The 20,335-nt window shown below is 56.5% G+C and overlaps 11 protein-coding genes across 11 annotated transcripts; 6 read left to right on the top strand and 5 right to left on the bottom strand.

The window, feature by feature from the left end:
• Window positions 1-37: 37 nt before the first annotated feature.
• On the top strand, window positions 38-1,003 carry BXZ73DRAFT_40449 (Ser-Thr-rich glycosyl-phosphatidyl-inositol-anchored membrane family-domain-containing protein; the record flags this gene model as incomplete). The annotated part of the gene is made up of 4 exons (XM_048018578.1): window positions 38-155; window positions 206-345; window positions 397-447; window positions 506-1,003. Coding segments are annotated over 4 exons (807 nt in total), but the record flags the coding sequence as incomplete, so codon positions are not given.
• Window positions 1,004-1,048: 45 nt separating this feature from the next.
• BXZ73DRAFT_40632 (uncharacterized protein) lies at window positions 1,049-5,484 on the bottom strand (the record flags this gene model as incomplete). Its single annotated transcript, XM_048018614.1, has 12 exons — window positions 1,049-1,633; window positions 1,706-2,132; window positions 2,606-3,856; window positions 3,906-3,946; window positions 4,003-4,113; window positions 4,164-4,234; window positions 4,291-4,502; window positions 4,556-4,800; window positions 4,850-5,164; window positions 5,214-5,240; window positions 5,291-5,327; window positions 5,378-5,484. 12 exons carry the CDS (start codon window positions 5,482-5,484, stop codon window positions 1,049-1,051), a joined length of 3,429 nt encoding a protein of 1,142 aa, XP_047882275.1.
• Window positions 5,485-5,739: 255 nt separating this feature from the next.
• BXZ73DRAFT_40616 (subunit 17 of mediator complex-domain-containing protein) lies at window positions 5,740-7,711 on the top strand (the record flags this gene model as incomplete). Its single annotated transcript, XM_048018611.1, has 6 exons — window positions 5,740-5,861; window positions 5,915-6,145; window positions 6,198-6,595; window positions 6,649-6,986; window positions 7,037-7,419; window positions 7,471-7,711. The coding sequence occupies 6 exons, from the start codon at window positions 5,740-5,742 to the stop codon at window positions 7,709-7,711; spliced, it is 1,713 nt and encodes a 570-aa protein (XP_047882274.1).
• A 378-nt stretch (window positions 7,712-8,089) lies between these two features.
• Window positions 8,090-9,198, bottom strand: BXZ73DRAFT_87772 (60S ribosomal protein L5; the record flags this gene model as incomplete). The annotated part of the gene is made up of 6 exons (XM_048024711.1): window positions 8,090-8,223; window positions 8,244-8,332; window positions 8,389-8,755; window positions 8,806-8,966; window positions 9,019-9,061; window positions 9,111-9,198. 6 exons carry the CDS (start codon window positions 9,196-9,198, stop codon window positions 8,090-8,092), a joined length of 882 nt encoding a protein of 293 aa, XP_047882273.1.
• A 417-nt stretch (window positions 9,199-9,615) lies between these two features.
• On the top strand, window positions 9,616-10,435 carry BXZ73DRAFT_40768 (RNA-binding domain-containing protein; the record flags this gene model as incomplete). The annotated part of the gene is made up of 4 exons (XM_048018639.1): window positions 9,616-9,958; window positions 10,012-10,136; window positions 10,184-10,250; window positions 10,305-10,435. 4 exons carry the CDS (start codon window positions 9,616-9,618, stop codon window positions 10,433-10,435), a joined length of 666 nt encoding a protein of 221 aa, XP_047882272.1.
• Window positions 10,436-10,771: 336 nt separating this feature from the next.
• On the top strand, window positions 10,772-13,200 carry BXZ73DRAFT_87770 (Catenin-beta-like protein; the record flags this gene model as incomplete). Its single annotated transcript, XM_048024710.1, has 12 exons — window positions 10,772-10,795; window positions 10,855-11,187; window positions 11,247-11,353; window positions 11,411-11,690; window positions 11,740-11,833; window positions 11,884-12,107; window positions 12,165-12,313; window positions 12,366-12,501; window positions 12,558-12,672; window positions 12,693-12,796; window positions 12,845-12,976; window positions 13,027-13,200. The coding sequence occupies 12 exons, from the start codon at window positions 10,772-10,774 to the stop codon at window positions 13,198-13,200; spliced, it is 1,872 nt and encodes a 623-aa protein (XP_047882271.1).
• A 73-nt stretch (window positions 13,201-13,273) lies between these two features.
• Window positions 13,274-15,093, bottom strand: BXZ73DRAFT_87769 (WD40 repeat-like protein; the record flags this gene model as incomplete). The annotated part of the gene is made up of 5 exons (XM_048024709.1): window positions 13,274-13,431; window positions 13,484-13,664; window positions 13,720-14,037; window positions 14,090-14,698; window positions 14,779-15,093. 5 exons carry the CDS (start codon window positions 15,091-15,093, stop codon window positions 13,274-13,276), a joined length of 1,581 nt encoding a protein of 526 aa, XP_047882270.1.
• Window positions 15,094-15,367: 274 nt separating this feature from the next.
• BXZ73DRAFT_40540 (translationally controlled tumor-associated) lies at window positions 15,368-16,090 on the top strand (the record flags this gene model as incomplete). The annotated part of the gene is made up of 5 exons (XM_048018597.1): window positions 15,368-15,426; window positions 15,479-15,555; window positions 15,609-15,739; window positions 15,797-15,989; window positions 16,044-16,090. 5 exons carry the CDS (start codon window positions 15,368-15,370, stop codon window positions 16,088-16,090), a joined length of 507 nt encoding a protein of 168 aa, XP_047882269.1.
• Window positions 16,091-16,376: 286 nt separating this feature from the next.
• On the bottom strand, window positions 16,377-18,144 carry BXZ73DRAFT_40491 (disulfide isomerase; the record flags this gene model as incomplete). Its single annotated transcript, XM_048018587.1, has 6 exons — window positions 16,377-16,632; window positions 16,690-16,770; window positions 16,822-17,613; window positions 17,665-17,748; window positions 17,808-17,945; window positions 17,996-18,144. The coding sequence occupies 6 exons, from the start codon at window positions 18,142-18,144 to the stop codon at window positions 16,377-16,379; spliced, it is 1,500 nt and encodes a 499-aa protein (XP_047882268.1).
• Window positions 18,145-18,755: 611 nt separating this feature from the next.
• Window positions 18,756-19,118, bottom strand: BXZ73DRAFT_97483 (uncharacterized protein; the record flags this gene model as incomplete). The annotated part of the gene is made up of 3 exons (XM_048027385.1): window positions 18,756-18,823; window positions 18,900-18,995; window positions 19,052-19,118. The coding sequence occupies 3 exons, from the start codon at window positions 19,116-19,118 to the stop codon at window positions 18,756-18,758; spliced, it is 231 nt and encodes a 76-aa protein (XP_047882267.1).
• Window positions 19,119-19,150: 32 nt separating this feature from the next.
• BXZ73DRAFT_74390 (uncharacterized protein) lies at window positions 19,151-20,131 on the top strand (the record flags this gene model as incomplete). The annotated part of the gene is made up of 2 exons (XM_048022015.1): window positions 19,151-19,711; window positions 19,829-20,131. 2 exons carry the CDS (start codon window positions 19,151-19,153, stop codon window positions 20,129-20,131), a joined length of 864 nt encoding a protein of 287 aa, XP_047882266.1.
• Between the last annotated feature and the right edge of the window lie 204 nt (window positions 20,132-20,335).

Genomic DNA, 20,335 nt, shown 5'->3' with positions numbered 1-20,335 from the left:
GCTCAAACACACTCTTCTAGCCGTCTTTATTCTGGAGGCAATGGCTAGCTTGACACCCACTGCGCCTGGTCCTGGAGACTCTTTTGCGGCTGGCTCCGCGTGCACTATTCATTGGAGTGTCGACACATCTGGACATTGGAATAACGTATCCATATGTGAGTTCCGACGCATATCATGCCACAGACATCAGCTACAACGCCCACAGATCTCATGACTGGCACGAACAACAATATGACAACGCTACAGACCGTCGCGTCAGGCATCGACGGCACCGACGCCTCGCTTTCGTCATTCAACTGGACATGCCCAGAAGTCGATCCGTACTCGGCAATATACATCTACCAGGTACCACGCTCCCTTAACCATCGTCATATCAGGTTGCTCACATATAAATAGTTCACAAATGGCGAAGACATTCAGGAATCGCAGTGGACGACCCGTTTCACAGTACGCCTTTCATTTCTCAAGTTCACCGGCTCGTTTCCCAGACCGAACCCGCTCCCAGATCACCTCGCCCACCGGAGAGAGCGTTCCGCCAGATAACGAGAGCCAGCCCAACGGAGACGCTGTCCCTTGGGGTGAGGGTCGCCTGATCTCTGCAGGCGATGTCGGGTCGAAGGACGACAAAGACCGGAGTACAAGCGAGAGCAGCGCGAGCGCTAGTCCTAATTCCGACGACGACATCGCGCGAGCAACCACAGAGCAAGAAAGTCATGACAGGCACATTCGAACACACTCCAGGCACTCCCACCACTCCTCTCCAACTCCCACTCTTCAGTTGGCTTCCACGGACCTGCAGCCTACTGCTCACGCCTTCGACAGCCCTCGTAGTGGCGATCTGACTCATGGGACTCCTACACACTCCGCCTCCCATCTCCACTCTGGCCCGAAGGACACAACAACACCATTTGTCAGCCTCGCGAACTCAGGTGCCTCCCAGTCAAGTACTCGATGGATGGGCGCAGCGGTGTCGATCACTGTCTTATTCGCTCTGCTGATGTGATTGGGACGTGAAAGGGTTCTTACCCCAGGTGGTGTTTTCGTTACTCTAATCTATGGATGGAGCTCCGTCTCCGAATTCCATGCTGTTCACAGTCAACACGAATGGCGCGTGATCGCTGTGCCACCTCTCCTGCGGATCCTCGAGGTATGTCATCTCCACGACGTTCTCTTTTGATCGAGAGTCCACCAGAGCGTAGTCCACCCTGGAGCGGTCGCTACCCTGAGGTTTGCCTTTGGCGAACCAGCTATAGGCCTTGACATTGGGGTGCAACTCTCGAAACACGATGTTGAAGTCCCCGACGAGCACGACGCGGAGCCCCCGCGCGCGCAGCGCGGCGCACTCGTCCGCAAGGAGCCTGTTGAACTCGCGCTTGCGCCCGTGGCGCGTCTTGGGCGCGATGGTCCCGAGCGGGTCCCGCCACATGTACTCGCTCCCGTTGAGCGCGTACACGTTCACGAGCGCCCAGCTGGCCTTCATCTCGAGCACGAGCACCCGGCCCTCGTGGTCCCAGTCGACCTCGCGCGCGGCTGCAATCGCCGTCTCGCGCGGGGCGCGCACGAAAGTCGCGACGCCGAAGTTGCGCTGCCCCCGTGCAGCGCGGTTCAGGCTGTGGAACATCGTGTACTTCGGCTCTGCTGCTGCTTTCCCTCTTCCTGCCCCCGCTCCCGACGACGCGGACGGGGACCCCCACCCAGGCGAGACGGAGTCGGCGAGCGTGCCCATCCCGTGCGTCCCGAAGTTGGCGGCGAGCCGGAGCGCGGCGACCCACTCCCGGTCGGTATGGCGTGCGCGGACCTCTTGGAGGCAGATGAAGTCGGGGAACACGTGCCGCCGGAGGAGGTCACGCAGGAGGGCGGGGTGGCTGCCGGGGACTGTCCCCGGACTCGTGCTCGCCGCAGAGCGCTGCTTGCTGCTCGGGAGCTGCAGGAAGGGCGCCGGCGTGTCGACGTTCCAGGACAAGATCCGGATCTTGTCGGGGAGCTCGGGGAGGGTCTGTGAGGCGGAGGAGGGCGCGACGGGGGCGTCGGTGCGGGCCTTGGTCGAGGAGCGGCTAGGAGGGTCCGCGGACCCTGGACTTCGGAGGCGTTTAGGCATGGTCTGCACTGATCTGCAGATCCTCGAGGGACGTCTCTGGGCACGGAGAGGAGGCGGAAAGGTCTGGTTGTTCCGTTCAGAACCGTGGTTCGTCCAGTGCAGCGGAATGACGTACGTCGAAGGAAACGCGTTTGATGTCCGAAGCTTCTCGGCGGTAAATATTGCAAGGAGCTTGTGCTCAGGATGTGGGCAAGCCGTGCACCGACGGCGAGGTAGCTTCGAGGGTAAGATGGCGGTTGAGCGAAGGGTTTCGCGGCGGCCTGCCCTACAATCTCACAGAGCAGCCGGATGAGCGTCATGCGAGTGGAGGAATGGAACATATGAGCAGGGATGAGGTCATCGCTCATTCACTCTCGTGGTACTAGTCTTGGTGCAGAACACTCGGTGCGGACGTTTGATTATGGGGTCTGACGCAGAGTACAGTGCATGTTATTGCAACAACCTATAGCACGAGAGCGAACTAGAAATACGATGTGTCTGAGGGGTGATTCTAAGCGCAGACTTTACGAGGCCGATCCGCTGGTGCGAATCTGCTCTACTAACGACTCCCAGTAGCTCCAGTCCGCTCCATCTACGCCCGCAGGTGGCATCACACCTTCTCCTCCAGCCACTGGTGTCGCTATTATCCCATTGCCTCCTAGCCAGCCGTTCACGTCCACCAACCCCGGAGTCGCCCAGGGCAGCCCAGTTCCACCAGGATGATCGTCGACGGCTGGTCCGCCGCTGAAGATGTTGCACCACTGGTCAAGCAGCGTCTGTGCTGTCTCGTCTTCTCCTTGAGGGCTCCCAGTACCCGTGCCAGGCGACGAAGTCTCGCTCGGCTGTAAATACCGCATCTGTTGGAGGGGAGATGGTCGCGGGAGCTGTGAAAACGCAGCGCGAGGGGATGTAAGGGGGAGTGAGGCGACCGAAGGGAAAGAGTGGTCCGAAAGGAGGTGGACATTGCCGTTCGCGTCGGGAGAGGTGGCCGGTGGAGAAGAAACAGAGGACACCTGCTGTTCGGCGGCTCCATCAAATTTGCGCTTGAGAAACTCGATAATCTTGATTTCTCGCCGAGCGATCAGGTCGATCTCTGTGAGGTGCTTATTACGCTCGAGGAAGGTTTCCAATAGGCTGTGCATCCTCTCGACGTCGCGACCTTTCGGGTAAAGAGCCAAATAGATGCCGGCGATCATAGCGGCTTGGAACTCGCGGTACGCGCTCGCGGCAGGGTCGCGGCCTTCCCGTATGGTTGTCGCGATGTACTCCTGTCGGGTTTGATGGTCCTTCAACGCAGACTCAAAGCATGCGTCGCGCGAGCGGGAGTACTTGTTACCGTCAAGCTTTCGTAGCAAGTAAGGACGATGTAAGGAAATCCGGACGAAGAGGAACTCCGTGACCAGTAAGAACCGTTGGAGAGGGATGTAAGGGTGGGAACGATCGAGTGAAGTGTCGGGATCGAGGGAGTAGTAGGGGGGTAGGTTTTGTCTCCAATTGAGAAGTTCGTCGTCCAGCTCAATGACGTCGGAGTAATGTCTGGGTGAGTTGACGTTTTGGAAGAAATCCGACATGCGGCCCATAATGATAGCGAGGGAATGTCGGAGGATGTGGAAAGTAGTACGAGTTGGCTGTGATAATGGCAAAGATTTGAACGTCTTGCCATCGAAACTCCTCTCGTCAGCATTGGTGGGGGGCCGAGTGGAGGTGTGGCTGTCATGGATAGCGACCGGTCGTCCTAGAACCAATGCAATAGAGCGATCGGCATGATACAAGTGGGCCCTGTCATGAGGTCAGTAAAGCGCTCGAAGGTAGCCACAGAGCTTCATACCATATGCGGCGCCGTCTTTCGACTTGCAAAGGCTCCATGCCCTGTATACGACACATTCAGAAACAGACCGACTGGGTGCAATCATTCAAACACGTACCATATCTGCTCCATCTCTATGTAGTCCGATAGCCTGTGCTATGCGAACTGCAGCACCCAATTGGCTCCAGGATTCAGTCATACGTCGGTCGAGTACGAGAAACCGAGCACTCTAGAGAACAAGTCAGGATCGGATCGGTCATCTAGTAGGCGTCAACGCACCAGCATTCGCGTCAGCACGATCTCAAAACAATCCGGCTGAACGCAAGCAACAATCAACATAGCACGACGACCTGGCAATTACCCCATAAATCGCTGAACCACGAGACCATGAAGCTGAGAGGCTCACAGCACCAATAGTAACGAGATGCAGTAGTCTTCCGTGAGGCCTCGGTAGTACCTGGTCTAGAAGGCGCAGATCTGACTGCAGTGGCCAAAACGACAAAAAGCAATGGCAAGAAACGGATATTGCTGGGCTTGGAGGGGTTGTGTTCGTTGGCCAGAAACGAGGCGTACGAGTCGCGAAACTCGTTTTCTGAGATAGGATAACGAGTCCAGTTACTACACAGATGTTATCAGCATGTCAAGTGGTCCTGGAAACGAGTGCTACGCACATGACGTTGAAGTAGTGGCTGACAAGCTCATCACGAAACTTGCGAGGAGGCAGCTCATCGTACATGTTTTGGAGCCGCTCTGTACTATAACCGCAGTCTTGCATGAGCCGTTGGAGGCGCTCCGTAGCGCTTTGTTCCATAGGCGTAATATTTGGTTTTGACTCTTCTTCTAGAAGCGCATTGTGAGTCACCGGGAAAGTGCTGCCCCCGGACCCGCTATCAGGAGTTGCAACCATGCTTTGAAGCTGGCGAGACTTCAGAAGCGCGCAAGAACTGTGGGTCCCACACACTCACCTGCTCCAGGACAGCCGGTGCGGCGACCAATCCAGCCGCGCTCTTCCCGTACCACGTCCCACTCTCAAATATTCCTCCGCTAGGGTCTTCGTCCTCGGCTTGGGAATGACTGCCGTCGTCCATAGGCGATACCGACCGCTGCTTGTCATGGGGCTCAGGACCGTCGGAGACGGGCGTCAGACGGCCTTGAGCCCAGTATTGAGGCAAAGCAGTCTCGACGATTTGTTCAAGCCTCGCGAGACGGACATGTATGTCCTGGTCGGACTTGCCGGGGGTGTACGACTTGCAGAGCTCAGGAACCTTGCGTGCAACACACTAGGCGGTCATGAGCATATTTTCCATCATTTGTGGCATACGAGCTCACATGCGAACAAGGCACTTGCCTGTCGCACTGAAGGAGGAATAAGCGACGGACAGATAGGAGTGGCAATGTGCACGCACCTTCTGTTTACGGCGATGGCATTCCCCACAGGAGTAACTGATGAAAATGTAAGCTCGGAGAACGATGAGGCTGGGACAGCAGCGAACCTGACTCGAGTGCGCGGCTTCTTGTGCGCGCGGTTTGAGTCGAGATCTTCCTCAGACTTGCGCCGAGCGGGGGTAGCGCTGCTTGAGTCTGTGGTGGCCCTGACCATGCTGGGGCTGGGGGCGGGGGTCGAAATGCGATGAGATGCGGGCGCGCAGTGGGTATATGTAGATGAGGGGGTCGACGAGGATTGGACAGTACAGTCGGCGAGAGCCGGTGAGTTGAAGGTGTCTTTGTCAACCCACGTGTTCCTCCGTACGTTACACCCGGACCTCGGACGCGTTTCCGTTTCCGCTTCTGCCGCAGACGCCCCCCACCATCGCCGTCTCACTTCGACACTCCGCTTTGTCATCCAACCCACATCATGGAGGACCCACCCTGGAAGAAGCTCAAGCTATCGCTCGAGCGCCCCTACAAGGACGACAACGGCGAGCCATTGCTGGAGTTGCTTGATATCACCCCCGACGGGCAACACATTTACCTTCCGTGTGTGATTATCTGCGGTTGCACCTACCGCCGCTCATATCTCTGGCGGTCAGGCGTGAAGACCCTACAGCAGCTGTTGGGACCAAATTTAGGCGTATATTCAGAGAGCGCGGTTTGGACTACTTCGACGCGGAGAAGGGCTCGCGGGGAGCCGCATCTGCTGCGGAGTTAGCATCCGCGAAGGACGAAGAGCTGTCGAAGGATGAGGATGCCGTAGAGCCGTCTCACCATATGACCCCGGAGGAGTTGTTCAAGATGCGAGGTGAACTGATGGCCCAGCTCTAGTGAGTCTATGTCCCAATACGAGTAGCGTTGGGATGAGTTCATTGGGCTCAGCACTGCGCAAGGAGAGATGTCCCAAGCTAGGGATATGCTCGCTCTCTTGCTTGCTTCGTCGCCCCCTGCCGAGCAACAGTCGACCCTACCACCCAACCCCCTTGCTGCGACCCAAGTAACAAAACCTTCGCCATTAGCCTCGGTGCAAGCATTCAATGCCCAATTAACCATCGGCGGCAAGGACAAATCGCTCCGGCAGGCTGCGGATCTGTTCAAGGATGCGGCGGAAAAGATGGAACAAAGCAGGCAGTCCGGAGAGAAGTACTGGATGGACGCACTGAAGATCCGCCGATGCAACTGGGGGCTCATACCAGCCCCCTTGCCTCTCGGGTCCGCCACTGGCAAAGGGGCCGAAAAAACTGCGAAGGATTTTTTGATTTCGTTTGGACTCGAAGAATGTGTGTGCTTTACTTCATTAACACCATTGAGCCACACTAAACATATCTTGCAGCGCCAACCACATTTCGCCAGCGAGCCATTGGACGCATGTCTGCATTCGATGCCGACAAGGCAGTAGAGTTCCCGCTACGTCAGCGAACTCGTTTGCGTGTGTCGATGACTAGAACAGCCCAGGACGGCACCAGGCTAACAACATACAATAGACTCCTCGAACCAGACAACGGTTCATTGGACGGGGCCCTGCGAGCCGCCCAAACCGAGGTCGTCGAGCAGGAAATCTTCGCCGCATTAATTAGAGAGGCGAGCAGCCTGCCTACGGCATCGGCGGAGGTGTCGGAGCGCCTCATTGTCATCGAAGCAGCACAGACCACGGAGCTGCGATTCGAGCTGGTGCGTCCTCATGGCCCCGTCGTTCTTCTAGCCTCACCTTCGTCTCTCAGGTCGATGGCGACAGCCTATACGTCTCCAACGACAATATTGACCCACAATGCGACCTCGTCTACTCTCTCCTCTTCGTCCTCCTCTCCCGTGCCCATCGCATCTCCAAATCCGCCCGCCTCGCTCGCTCAAGCATTGCCCCCGTCGCTCCCACCTCGCCGCCGCCGATTCTGCAACCGATCATCGACGTGCTCCAGTACCGCGAGTTCTGGGAACGCGTGCGCGACGAGATCGACCGCGTCGTCGACGCCCTCCGCCACGCTGGAGTTACAACCAAGGTCCACTACGACCCCGTTGCTGACGGCGGGGCAGCGCTCGCTCAATCGTTCATCAGCGAGAAGCCAGCACCAGTCAGCGGCTCTGCGATTCTCCGCATAGATGGCAGGTGAGTAGCGCGCTGGATCGGCCGGCGGTGGACCTGATTGCGATCGTGCAGGCATACGCTAAGGTTCACTATGGCTTCGCCATCCACTCTCGTCGTCCACCTTCCGCAAGCGACGCTGCCCATCGCTTCAGTCACGCAGCTCGTGCAATTGCTCGCCGATGAAATCAGCAGTCGCCTCCTCAATCGCATATGCGAAATTGGCACCGAGTTGTGTGAACGGGTTAACGGAACCTGGTTCGTTGATCTACTCAGTGGCCGGAGTGTTGGGAGGTGGCAAGGATGCACTCTGTAAGTGGCCATACCTATGCGTACTATCAGGCACTGAATTCAATCCTTCCCTCAGCAATTTCCACATCCATTTCACCAGTGATGCAATTTCTTGTTCTGCATCGAGATCAGGGCGAGACAATCGACCATCTCATGTCGAGGCATATCATCCAGGTGGCCAGCTATCTCTGTTTGAGTGGGTACAGCATACCATCGAATCATCGTTAGGGCGATAAACCTCACTCTGAGCCTTTGCGACTTTTGGACTGCGAGGCACGCTCTTGTACACTTGTATGCAGTGAGAGCATGGCAATGACATAGCCTAATTTTGAGGTCATAGGCGTAAGAGCGTGTGGGGTGTAGTACATGCAAGGGAAAAGATGGTGGTAACACAAACAATCGTCTACTCGTCGTCGGCGTGCTCGGCCTGGAAGGCCTCGATCTTTTCCTGGATACGCGCTTTGCGTTGCGCGTGAGTGAGCTTGACGGTCATGTATTTTTTGCTCTCCTCCGACCAATCCTGGCCCTTCCGGTAGGCTGGAAGGTGGGGTCTTCACGGATGGCGGCGTAAGCGTTAGTGTAGATCTCCTCGATGTCCTCAGAGCCAATGCCATCCGCAAGGTAGGTCGAGAACTGCTTCTTGAAGCTACGAAGAAAATTGAGTACGCCATGACTGAAAAGTCTACGGCTCAAAACACATACCGCTCGTCGTCCTCCTCCTCGAGGGACTCCATGTATTCCGCAACGTGACCACCAAAGATGTACTTCTTCAGGACCTCAGCGTCAAGCTCCTTGGCCTCAGGGTCGTAGCCGGGGAAACGCTTGTCGTTGTGGGGAATGAAGATACCGCCGTCGCTGGCACCCTTGAGGGCACCGAACACACGGGATCCAGTGGAAGTGCGCTTGAGACCGACATCAAGGTAACACTTGAAGGGACGGGGGGCATCCTCCTCCTCAAGGGCCTCGGTCATGGTGAGTGTACCATCGGGCTCCGCAACACCCTCGTACTTGTCCGCGAGACCAAGCTTGGTCAAAGCGCGACGGGCACAGAGAAGACCAGTCGCGTAGGCTGGTATACGAGTTAGGATGCACCACGCTAACTTGCACCAATTCACCCACCGGCAGTCCAGTTGGTGAGACCGTGGTTGATGCCGTAGCGGGGGAGCTCCTTCGAACGCGCAGCGCAGAAGACGAAATCACCTTGGAGGCGAGCATAGACGATCTGCACGATCACTTCACGGTTGGTGAAGCGCACGACGAGGCGGTACTTCGGCGCGTTGCTGTTCACATATAAGAGGGTGCAGCGTGGTCATATTAGCATATTGGACGTACTACTTGTTCTTCGCCTGGGTCACCAACCGCTTGCGCGCGTAGTCTGATACAAATGTCAGCTGAATCTCGCGGACAGTCGAAACGGCTCATACAGTCAGTCTTTCCCTCGCGGCGACGACGGTACTTGACTTGGAAACGGGAGAAGTACGCGCCGGACTTGACCTTCTTAACAAACGGCATCTGGAGGGGAAGGAGGTGGAAGTGAGCACTTGGTCTGGGTGGCCTCCATCCACAAGCAAAGAGTTGCATCCATCCTGACGAGGCTCCGGTATGCAGCCCATTCCACTCCAAACACGACCAGACCGCTTCACATATTCACGTAGACGCATAATGAACAGAAGCTCACCTTGAGGGAAGGGGGGCCTTGAGGGGGGAGTGTTCGTTGACTGGTCTGACTGGCGTTCTCAGATTCTTTGGGCGGTGAGACCCCGGATCGCCCTCACGCATCCGGGGTCCTGCCCTGTCCCCGTTCCGGCCACTTGCCGCGCGTGCCCCTCGTCTTCCTCTCGACCTCATCTTGACCTAGCCTGACCTCCTGCCAATCGTCTTCTCCTGTCGGTCAATTTGCCCTCGGCGCCGTGCTCCCCAGTTTTCATCATGGACCCTTACTCCGCGCAGAACTACTATCAACAATACCAGTATCAACAGCAGCAATCGTCTTCTTCCTCCGATGTCAACCCCTACCATCAGCCCTATGCGGGCCCAATGTACCCTATCCCCGGCTCATCAACCTCTGCACATAGCGCACCTGTGCCTGCTAATGCGTACGAATACGACGTGGGAATCTTGGCTCAGCAGAGTGTCTATGTTCCCGGTGCCATGCTCGACAAGCGTGGTGGGGCAGGAGGCAAGCTAGCTAAAGGTGGAAAGCGTACGACCGTGCTTCGCAAAGGGGGAGGAAAGGTCTGGGAAGACCAAACGCTGCTGGAGTGGAATCCTTGTGAGTAGTAATAGTGTCTAACGAATTCGTTGATAAGCTGACTGAAATTGCAGCCTGGTTCCGTTTGTTCGTTGGCGATCTGAGTAATGATGTCTCTGATGATGTGCTCTCGAACGCCTTCAACAAGTACACGTCCTTCCAGAAAGCACGGGTCATCCGAGACAGGCTGAGCAGCAAGGTCGGCACAACAGATGGTCGTAGTAATTGGTCTGACCTTTATCACAGGCTAAATACGGCTTTGTTGCGTTTTCGGACCCCGAAGACTTCCTGAAGGCCTGGAAAGAAATGGACGGTCTGTATATCTGCACCTCGTCATACTCTGTGAGCTGTTCTCATGGCCTTTCAGGCAAGTACGTCGGAAACAGGCCCATCAAACTGAAGAAGGCAGACAACACTGTCAATCCAGTGGAGATCGGTCATCGCAAGGCCAAACAGCTCGAGAAGGAGCTTAAGAAGAACAGGCACAAGCCTTACTGAGGACGTACTTCCAGTGACGGCCCAGGTCAAGTAGATATTGGATCACGTAGAAAGCTTGACGATGATTGTGCCTACTAGTCCTCGGCTTCCCCAATGTTATATGTATGGCTAAATGACTATTGAATTTCCTGTAATCTGGCGGACCGCGGCCGAGTCGGATGAAATGAGTAGTACCAAAGTTCGTACGTGGCTTGCGACGAGCGCCTAATAACATACGGAGTGACGCGCATAAGCTCAGGTCGCGCGTGCGCCGTCCGAACCGGGTACTAACTCGGCCCTTAACTCTGCACCACTCACTCCTTCACTCTTTGAACGCGTCCGTTCAGAGCCTCCAATATGGAAATCGACAAGTTGTTCAAAGTAAGTCAAACCGCTGTGAGGTTCACCTGCTCCAGAACTAGACCTCACACATGCACCAGGTACCCAAACTGCCTGTGGGAGGCAACAAGAGGCGAATGCCCGACAACCCCACGCCAGAAATGTTGAAACGTATGAGGATGGGCGAAGAAGGTCCGCGAGACATCCCCTCACCCCCTACCAACGGTTCCGGGCCCAACAACAAGGGCAAGTCTAGGGCTGTTGAAGACGAGGATGAAGGAGCGGACTTGATGGACTTCGCCCCAGGCGGTGATGCAGATTACTTCGAGGAAGATGACGAAGAGGGCCGATTCTACGGCGGCGGTCTGACCAAGGAGCAAAAAGACATCCTGAACATATTTGACAAGGCAGGCGGAGATGATGTACGAGAAGATGTGAGCATGTTGAATGCGACCGTGACCTCTGGCTCATTGCTGAGATCAGCCTATCTCAGTTGGACGAGATGACTTCCTCGGGTGTTCGGAGGCTGCTGACACGCTTTGAACGCGCCGCGAACAAGAACCAAGACCAACGGTCGAAGTATCCTGACGACCCAACCAAGTAAGTGGGCCACCTGTGTTTCGTGATATGTTCTCATCATCTCGACCACCTGAATAGGTTCATTGACTCAGAGGCTGACCTTGACCTTGCTCTCAAAGCACTCCTACCCCTGGCTCAATCACCTGCGCTTGCGTACTCGGAGGTCATCAAGTCCGGTACTATAGAACGCCTTGTCGGTCTTCTCAGTCATGAGAACATGGACATTGTGATCGACGTCGTCGAGGTCATCAACGAATTCACCGACGAAGATGTTGGCAATGGCGCGGGGGATGAAGAGGATGAGGATGATGAAGAGGGATCACGGGAGGACGCGTTGAAGCAGCTCATGGAAAGCTTGGTGAGTGCAACTTATTGCCAACACGTGCGGCTATCTCACAGTATCACAGCTGGCAAACTCCCTGTTAGAACTTCTTGTGGACAATTTGAGTCGCTTCAATGAGCAAGAGGAGGCTGACCGACAAGGGATCTTCCATGTCTTGGGTATGTCTCCGGTCACCGTCTGATTGTCCATTTGCCTGAAATGTCAACAGGTATCTTCGAGAACATGCTTGGATTCAACACCGAGCTGCCTACACAACTAGTTTCAAAAACGAAGCTTCTGCCATGGTTGTTGACTCGAATAGAGTCGCCCAAGCGCGAAGAGAATCGAGGATACGCTGCCGAAATCCTTTCTATCTTGCTTCAAAACAACCGAACCAATCGACTTGAATTAGGCAAGAAAGACGGCGTAGAAACTCTCCTGAAGGTGCTCTCAGTACGTTCTGTGGTACAATATGTGATATTGCTCTCGCTTATGGCAGGGACGATATAGCGGTACCGCAAAAAGGACCCGGTGGATGCGGACGAAACAGAGTTCATGGAGAATCTGTTTGATGTCTTGTGCTCCGCCCTTGCAGAGCCCGAAATCAAGCAGCAATTACTCGATAGCGAAGGAGTCGACTTGATGGTTCTCATAATGAAGTGAGTACACAGTGCTCATCCTCTACCAAATGTACTCATGTTCATTTTTCAGGGACAAAATGCAAGCACGATCGCGAGCCATCAAGGTCCTTGACTACGCAATGTCTGGTCCGGCAGGAACGGCCGCCTGTGAGACGTTTGTGGAGGCTCTCGGCTTGAAGAACTTGTTTTCAACGTTCATGGGCAAGGTTCGTACTGATTCTAGTGAGGTTCAGAAATCCTGTTCACTGGAATATCTCCACAGGCCAGCAAAAAGCAGCAGAAGGCTAACCTTGGCCATGCAGCGTCCGAAGACACCGCCCATACACTTGGCATTGTCTCTTCACTTCTGTCCAATCTGGCGTCAGACTCCCCCGCGCGTATCCGACTGTTGACGAAGTTCGTGGAAATGGATATGAGAAGCCGGAGAAGCTGCTCGAGATCAGAGATTCGGCGCAGGCGCGTCTGAAAGTGACGGAGAAAGGGATTGAAGATGAGAAGAAGGTATGTGAGACATACTCTCGCCTCGCAGCCCATCTGAACCGCCTTTAGCAAATGGAACAGGACGGTGAAGACGTGGCGGACATGGCGGACGTCTGGTACATCAGGCGCCTCGATGGCGGTCTCTTCACTCTGCAAACTGTGGATTACATCCTTGCGTGGATCACCATGGAAGACGATGGGGTGCGTAGAAAACCCAGCAGACCCTGCGCGTCGTTCTGACCATATTACAGATTCGCGCCCATATCCAGAAGCTTTTGGATCGCAAGAACCAGACCTTCAAGGATATCGTCAAGACCCTCCGCATATACTATGATAATGTCGATGACGACAACGCCAGCGTGGACGGCTCTCTGTCACAGCGGGATATCCTACAAAACCTCATCGCATTCCTCGATGCGTGCTGATATCTATGTAACAATATGAAGTACAGTACAGGTAGCCATAATAATGATTTACGAATGGGCCACGCTGAAGACATCATGCAGAGAGCGCTGCTGAAGCCAGGATCATGTCGAGAGCGCCCTTGGCTTTCACCAGCTCTTTTTGGAAGCGTATTTCGGCCGCGACCTTCTTACGAAGTCGTACGAACAGCGTGTCGATTAGTGGTGATTGACCCAGGACCGGGGAGTACATCTCTGGAGGCGACGGTTAGGTTATGACGCGTTCGCGGCGGTTGAGGTGACGTACCAATCACAACACCCGCAACGTCGCCCACCATCTCGCCGAACCGTGGATCCGAGACATGCTTAAGCAGCAGACGGAGAACCGGTTCAAGCAGAACATCGTCACGACCTGCCAGCGCTGTCCGTAGCCCGTCGCGGTGCACAAGTTCTTGGATCAGCGAGAACGTAGTTGTTGGAGGCACATTCTGTCAACGAAGCCAGTCGTTACAAGCGCATTCCGAGTTGGATAAACAGATTTACCTTGCGCAGGACTGCGTCGAGGGCAGCAGAGTACCTGAAGTTCTTGAGCATTTTGTCGTAGTCGCGTAACCTCTTCTTCCGCTTGCTCTCCACTTTGAGTTCGTCTGTGTCGCCCACAGGTCTTGACTTCTTCTTTTCCTTGGTACGACCCAGCCCGAGGTTCGGTATGGAAGCACCAAGAAAAGACTCGAACGCCCCTGACCGTAGAGAAGCAACGGAGAACAGATCTTGCGAGGCGGGCTCCGAGGCTTTGGGTTGTCGTCGCCGAACTGAGAGCGTACCGTCCGACATGCCTGCAGCGATGTGCGTCTCGTCAGGCTATACACGGGAACGTCAGCATCAACTCTCGTAAGAAGCAAACGATGCTCACCGAGAGAGCCATGCAGAGGACAGGAGCCGGGTAGCGCATCGTGTGCACGACGCGGTACGTGCTTACGTCGTAGACCTTGACCATGTGGTCCAAGCTGCCCGTGAGCAGCCGGCTGGCGTTGGAGTTGAACGCGAGCGAGGTGACCGTCTTCTGATGATTTGACATCGCGCGCGTGCAGCGTCCTCCGGCGACCAGGTCCCAGACACGAAGGATGGGTCCCGACGCGGACAGAGCGACTGTGCCGGAAGGGAACATGAGGACCTGTTCTACAGGTGCGGTGTTCCGTGTGCCGCCTTCGCCAAACGCGTCGCCCATCACCATCTCGCACACGCCTGTTCTTGAGTCGAAGAGCCTGACGGTGGAATCATACGAACCGGTGAGGACGAGATGTGGGTTGGAGGTGGAGAATTGTCCTGTGCGGACGTAGTCGGTGTGGTCGAGGAAAGTGGTGACCGCGGTTTGGGAGGGAACATCCCAGACCTTCACTGTAGTGTCATCAGAGCACGAAAGGATTTGCGTCTGGTCGAGAGCAGAGAACTTGGTGACATGGACTGGTTGTTTGTGCGAGTCTAGAGTCCGGAGAATGGCTCGGGAGTTGATGTCAAAGACCTATCACACAAGCGGTTAGAGTCGTTCCATGAGCGGGACGACGGCTCGTTGGAACGTCCACCAGAGGAAAACTGGCTTACCTGAACGAGTCCAGTATCGTCCCCGGCCACTACAAGCTTTCCATCCCCGCGGATACATCCACTCCGTGCAATATCGTTGAACCGCGAAATCGTCTTGGTGACTTTTTGCGTTCTAGGCGCGTATATCTGCACACGTGTGGCCGCAGTGACAGCATACCGGTGTGGCTTGGTGGGGGAGAAGTGGACGGAGGTGACCGGGGCGTACTCCTTGATGAAAACTGGGTGTTTGTACTGCCGCCAGTGCCGCGACTCCGAATTGTGTTTTGTGGACGCGGGGCGCGCGTGCCTTTTGACGACGACTGGCTGATAGTTCATGGGAGCAGGAGACGGGGGAATCCAAAGAGAGCTCGGAACGTCCAGACCAGCGACGACTCCGACGCGAGCGGCCAGAAAAAGTTCCAAAAAGGCAATACGCCGTCGGGACGCAATGGCGCACACGTGACTGGTCGATAACAGATCGATTGATGCACCGAGGCGGTATTTTCCACTGCAAAGTGTTCAAAGCTCAGCTCTCCATCTTCGCATCCACTCTCAGTCGCTCCCTTCCCCCAGCACCCTCCTCCGCACCCTCTCACCACTAAAATCCGCTATGTTGCTCTACTCTGACGTGATCTCCGGCGACGAGATGTTCTCGGACGCCTTCCCGGTGTACGTCCCGCTTCAGCGCGGCGCACTGCGACGCGACTCATGGTCTCTGCAGCAAGGAAATCGACGACGTTGCGTACGAGGTCGACTGCTCTATGATCACCACCAAGTCCGGCGCGGATGTCAATATTGGTGCGTGGACAATTGATCTACGCGAGCACGAGGGTACCGAACGACCTGCACAGGCGCCAATCCCTCCGAGGACAGCGGCGAAGAGGCTCTAGAGGATGGTGTGGAGACCGTCAACAACGTCGCTTTCTCCTTCCGTCTTCAGACAACCAGCTTTGACAAGAAGAGCTACCTCACGTACCTCAAGGTCAGCACCCGGTGCTCGCCGCCCGTAACTTAACTTCATTTGCGGACATCGATACAGGGCTACATGAAAGCGGTCAAGACCCACCTTCAAGAGCACAACCCTTCTCGCGTTGAGGCATTTGAGAAGGCTGCGCAGGCGTTTGCGAAGAAGATCGTCGGCAACTTCAAGGACTACGAGTTCTATGTTGGTGAGAACATGAGCCCCGATGGCATGGTCGCGCTCCTGAACTACCGTGAGGATGGTGTTACCCGTGAGTATTCCTTTCGCACCAAGGTTACCTTTTGCTGAACGTGCATGATGCTAGCCTACTTCACCTTCTGGAAGGATGGTCTCAAGCAGACCAAGCTCTGAACGACCATTCACCACACACTCTGTCTATCTCTTTATTACGCGCATTTGTCGTTGTCCCTGCGGGTAGCTTGTAGGAAAAGAAGTCACAGCATCAATTGTAGCCCCAGAAAACAACTCACCCGTTCCCTGCCATAACCTCAGATCGAGAATGTATTGAACAAACGATCGATCAAACCAGGTGCAGTCCGAAGAAAGCAAGAGAAAATTTTATTTCCAGACGTGCGAGAGCTCGACTAATACGATAAAACAGGCGTGGACGTCGTGAGCTGCTAGCGCATGGAGGAACCTATAGCTCCTCGTGGTGATGATCGTGGTGCGTGTCCATCACGACCTGCTCGCTGTCGGCGGGCGCGGAAGTGTTGACCTCCAGAGAGTTCTTTGCGTTTTCCTCGACGAAAGCAATGAGGTTCTCGAGAGAACGGTCGCCGTCGTAATCGAGGAATTCATGCGAGCCCGCAGGCTTGAACTTAAGGGTAGGGAAGCCAGAGACACGGAACGGAACGCTGGGAGGGAGATCGTTCTCGGTTGCCTCCATCTTGGCACTAAAAGACGAACTCTGTCAATCGCATGAAACTGGTATGAGAAAATTTTAGACGTACATAGTGACACGGTCGCGGACAGGAGCGAAGTGCTCGCCAAGCGAGTCCCAGGTTGGCTTGAGACGCTTGCAGTGACCACACCTACACAGCCAATCAGTGTTGTGCAGAAGCACAAGTACGCGATCGACATACCAGCTAGCGTAGAACTCTACGAAGACGTCACGGCTGTCGTCAAGTGCGACCTCTTCGAACTGCTTGCCGACGAGGTTGAAGACGGGCTCGTCCTGGACTTCAGGGATAGGCTGGCTCTTAAGCTGAGGCTCGAGCTTGTGATCGAGGTAGAGCTCGACCATCTCATTGACAGCCTCAGCAGTGACGTCATTCCCCTGATCGAAGGGGTATTTGAGCTGCTTGCCGAGGTCTTGAATGACGAAGCTGGGCCACTTGGGCTCGACGAGGTTCAGGGCACGCGCATGGTCGCCGTATTTGACGGCGTCGATCCAGACGAAGTTAAGCTTGCCCTTGTATTTGGACGCGACAGGCTTTATCATGTTGACGTGCTCGTCGTGCTTCTCATCGGTAGGGTCGAGGAAGAGGTATGCGAGCGGCTTGCCACTGGAGGCGTATGCCTGGTAGTTGTCTGCGCCGACCTCGTCAATGACGGGAATAGAGAGGTCCTGGATCCAGTTTTCGATGTCATGGACCTTGGCCGAACCGATGGGGTAGGGGTACTCGGTCTGGGGCTCGTCGAAGGAGCGGAAGACGACGATGGCGGGAGGGGTAATGCCAGCAGCTTCCGCGACAGACTTGTCAGTCGCCAGACCGAAGAGGTAGTCGTCGCGGTGCTTGTTCGCGGTCGCGCTGAACTCAGCGGCGTGCGCGTCCTCAGTCGAGGATGCGAACGCTACAACTACGATCCTGTCCGCGCCTTTGAACTCCTGGAAGTTGGCCGAGTTGACCTCCGAGACAGCGGGGAGAGATTGCCTGCATGGCGCCTCAGAGCTTGAAGCGACGCCACAAGCTCAATGCACTCACTTGGTCATGTAGCTGATGATCCCATCCGCCTTACGGGGGCCGGTGTACTCGGAGTGCTCCCCTTTGCGGTACACGCGAACGGTACTGCGAAACGCGAAGTAGTGAGACGGGTAGCACGAGAGCGAATCTAACACGGGACGCACGGGTAGCCTTGAATGCCGTTGGACTGGCAGAAGTCCGCCTCATCCACACAGTTTACCTTGGCGAGCTTGATGTTCTTCGCCTTGAGCTCGGTGGCGGCCTCCTCGTAGTGGGGCGCAAGAGCCTTGCAGTGACCACACCTAGACCCAGCATTAGGCACCGCACAAGATGAAGGGCGCATGTCACTTACCACGGGGCGAAGAACTCCACCAAGATCAGGTCCTCAGGGTTAACGACGCTTGCGAAGTCGGAGGCAGTCAGGTCGAGCACATCGGACGCGAGGGCGCCGTGGAGGGCGGCAAGCGCGGCTGCCGTGGAGAACAGGTGCGAGAACCGCATCGTGAAGGGACGTAAGGAGAGGAAAGGGAAACGTGTGGGCGGTTGGGAGGACCGCGAGGTGTTTATAGGAGGGGAGGTGGCTACGTGTCACTTATAGCTTATATATCCAGTGCCCTTCGCTAAGCGAGCCGAGACCGACTGATGACTGCCAAAGGCGGCAGAGTCCTGGCGTCTGTGCCATCTAAGTCCGTCTGCTCCCGTGGCAAGTGACAGTCTAGATGCCACCTGGCCGCCGTCTGCGCGTCCGCGGGCTTTGCACGGACATTCTGCGCGGTATCCGACCGGCTTCCTCGTTTTCTCACTTTTTTTTCGCCGACAGATGACGTCCATTCTAGCGGCGCACTACGTGGCAGCCCGACCATCTGCATCATTCCGTCTCTTACATCAATGCTCCGAGCAACCAGTTAGAGTTTGTTGTTCCCCCGAGCTCTGCACCTTGGCGGCGGGTCACGTCCGGACGGCAAAAATGAAATGCGGTCGTTTCGTCTGCTGGCGAGGACTTCCCAGAATACAGCAACCTCTTGACGCAAGAATTCGCGCGTTACGCCCAATAAGCTAACGAAACGGCTTATCCATCCCCGAGCCCTCACGCAATTTCGAGAGGGTGCCGATTACGTTATTTGCGTCGGAGGGAAGCCATGTTCAGACGTGTTCGTCGCTGGTTCGATGATCTTATGCTCTTTAGTATGTAGCGTACAGGATCAAATAACGTCAGAGGCTCCCGAGATTAAATGTGCACCCCTTTTGCCGTCCACCTGCATATTGCTTAACGCTCGGAACGAACGGCCGCGGAGGAGGGAAGCCGTCCACAACAAAAGTGTGTGGCCCAACGTTGGGAGGGGGAGTTGGAACTAAAAATGTGAGCGTTAGCACAAGTGGAGGGCGAAGCACTTCGCAGTCGACTCACTCTTCCTGCCCGCCGCCCCGTTCCCGTTCATCTGGGGCGCCAGGTTCGACCGCGACGGAGGTGCCATGGGTGGACGAAGGGTAGAAAGCGTAGGCGACGATGTCGTCCGCGAGCGAGCGGGGGAGGGGCCAGGAGGCGGAGGCGGAGGCGGAGGGGCGGCCGGTGCAACGCTATTGCGCGTCGGAGGTGGGGCTGGCGGGGCTCCAGTCCGCGCGGGTGGTGGCGGAGGAGCTGCAGGTGGGGACGCAGGAGGGGATGCTGCGCGCGGCGGGGGAGGGACGGCCACGCGTCGTGCGGGCGGCGGGGGAGGCGCGGACGGCGTCCCGACGTCTGAAGCCGAACGCTGACGAGCGGGCGGAGGAGGCGGAGCCAAGGTTGACCTGCGCGCCGGAGGTGGGGGAGGTACCGCGCGGCCAGGAGCTGCCGGGCTGCTTTCCGTTTGCTGCACGGCTATGGATACAGGACGAACGGGAGGAGGCGGAGGGGGTGCCCTGCCGAGACCAGAGGGCGGTGCCGGGACCGCGCGTCCAGGAAGAGCAGACGAGGGGCGCGGCGGTGGAGCAGGGGCTGCTCGTCCATTCGTGGCGGGGGAAGAGGTCCGTGCAGGGAGCGTTGGAGGCACAGGCGAGGAGCCAGGACGAGGCGGTGGGACCTTCCTCGGTGGGGGCGCCGGGGCACTTGGGGTGGTGGGGGGAATGAGGACTGACCGTGCTGGAAGACTCGGTGCACTCGGAGGTATTGGAACTGATCGTGCGGGTAGACTTGGTGCACTTGCAGGTGCTGGGACCGAGCGTACGGGGAGAGTTGGAGCTGCACGGGCAGGGGGCGCCGCGGGAGGTTTCGCAACGGAAGACCGATTGGGTGGCGGAGGAGGAGCCGCAGACGAAGAAGTCGCGTCACGTCGAGGTATGGATGGCGGTTTTCCTAGAGCAGGTGGTTTACCTGTCCATAACCGTGAGCGGGCTGGTGAACCAAGGTTCCAATGCACATACCCAGAGCACTCTGGCCTGCGGGTTTGAGTTTCGGCATGCCACCCGCGAAGAGCCCACCGAGTTGCGGCGGGCCACCCGCAGAGGCTGAGGCACCCATGGGAATAGCAGGAGCACTCATGCCAGCACGTCCACCCCGCCCCCTCCCTTCGGTGTTTCGATGGACGGCGCACTGCGGTCATTGGTGGCGGCTTTCTTTAGTTTCCTACCAGCCTGGATCTGCGCCAGAAGCTCAGAGGAGGCCATAGCAAGAAGCGCGGGCGATTGGAGGCAGGGGTGAGCGAAGGTGTGGGAG

Source organism: Epithele typhae (assembly GCF_022376455.1).
Source record: "Epithele typhae strain CBS 203.58 chromosome Unknown BXZ73scaffold_4, whole genome shotgun sequence".
NCBI lineage: Eukaryota > Fungi > Basidiomycota > Agaricomycetes > Polyporales > Epitheliaceae > Epithele > Epithele typhae.
This window is presented reverse-complemented; position numbering and strand designations above follow the sequence as displayed.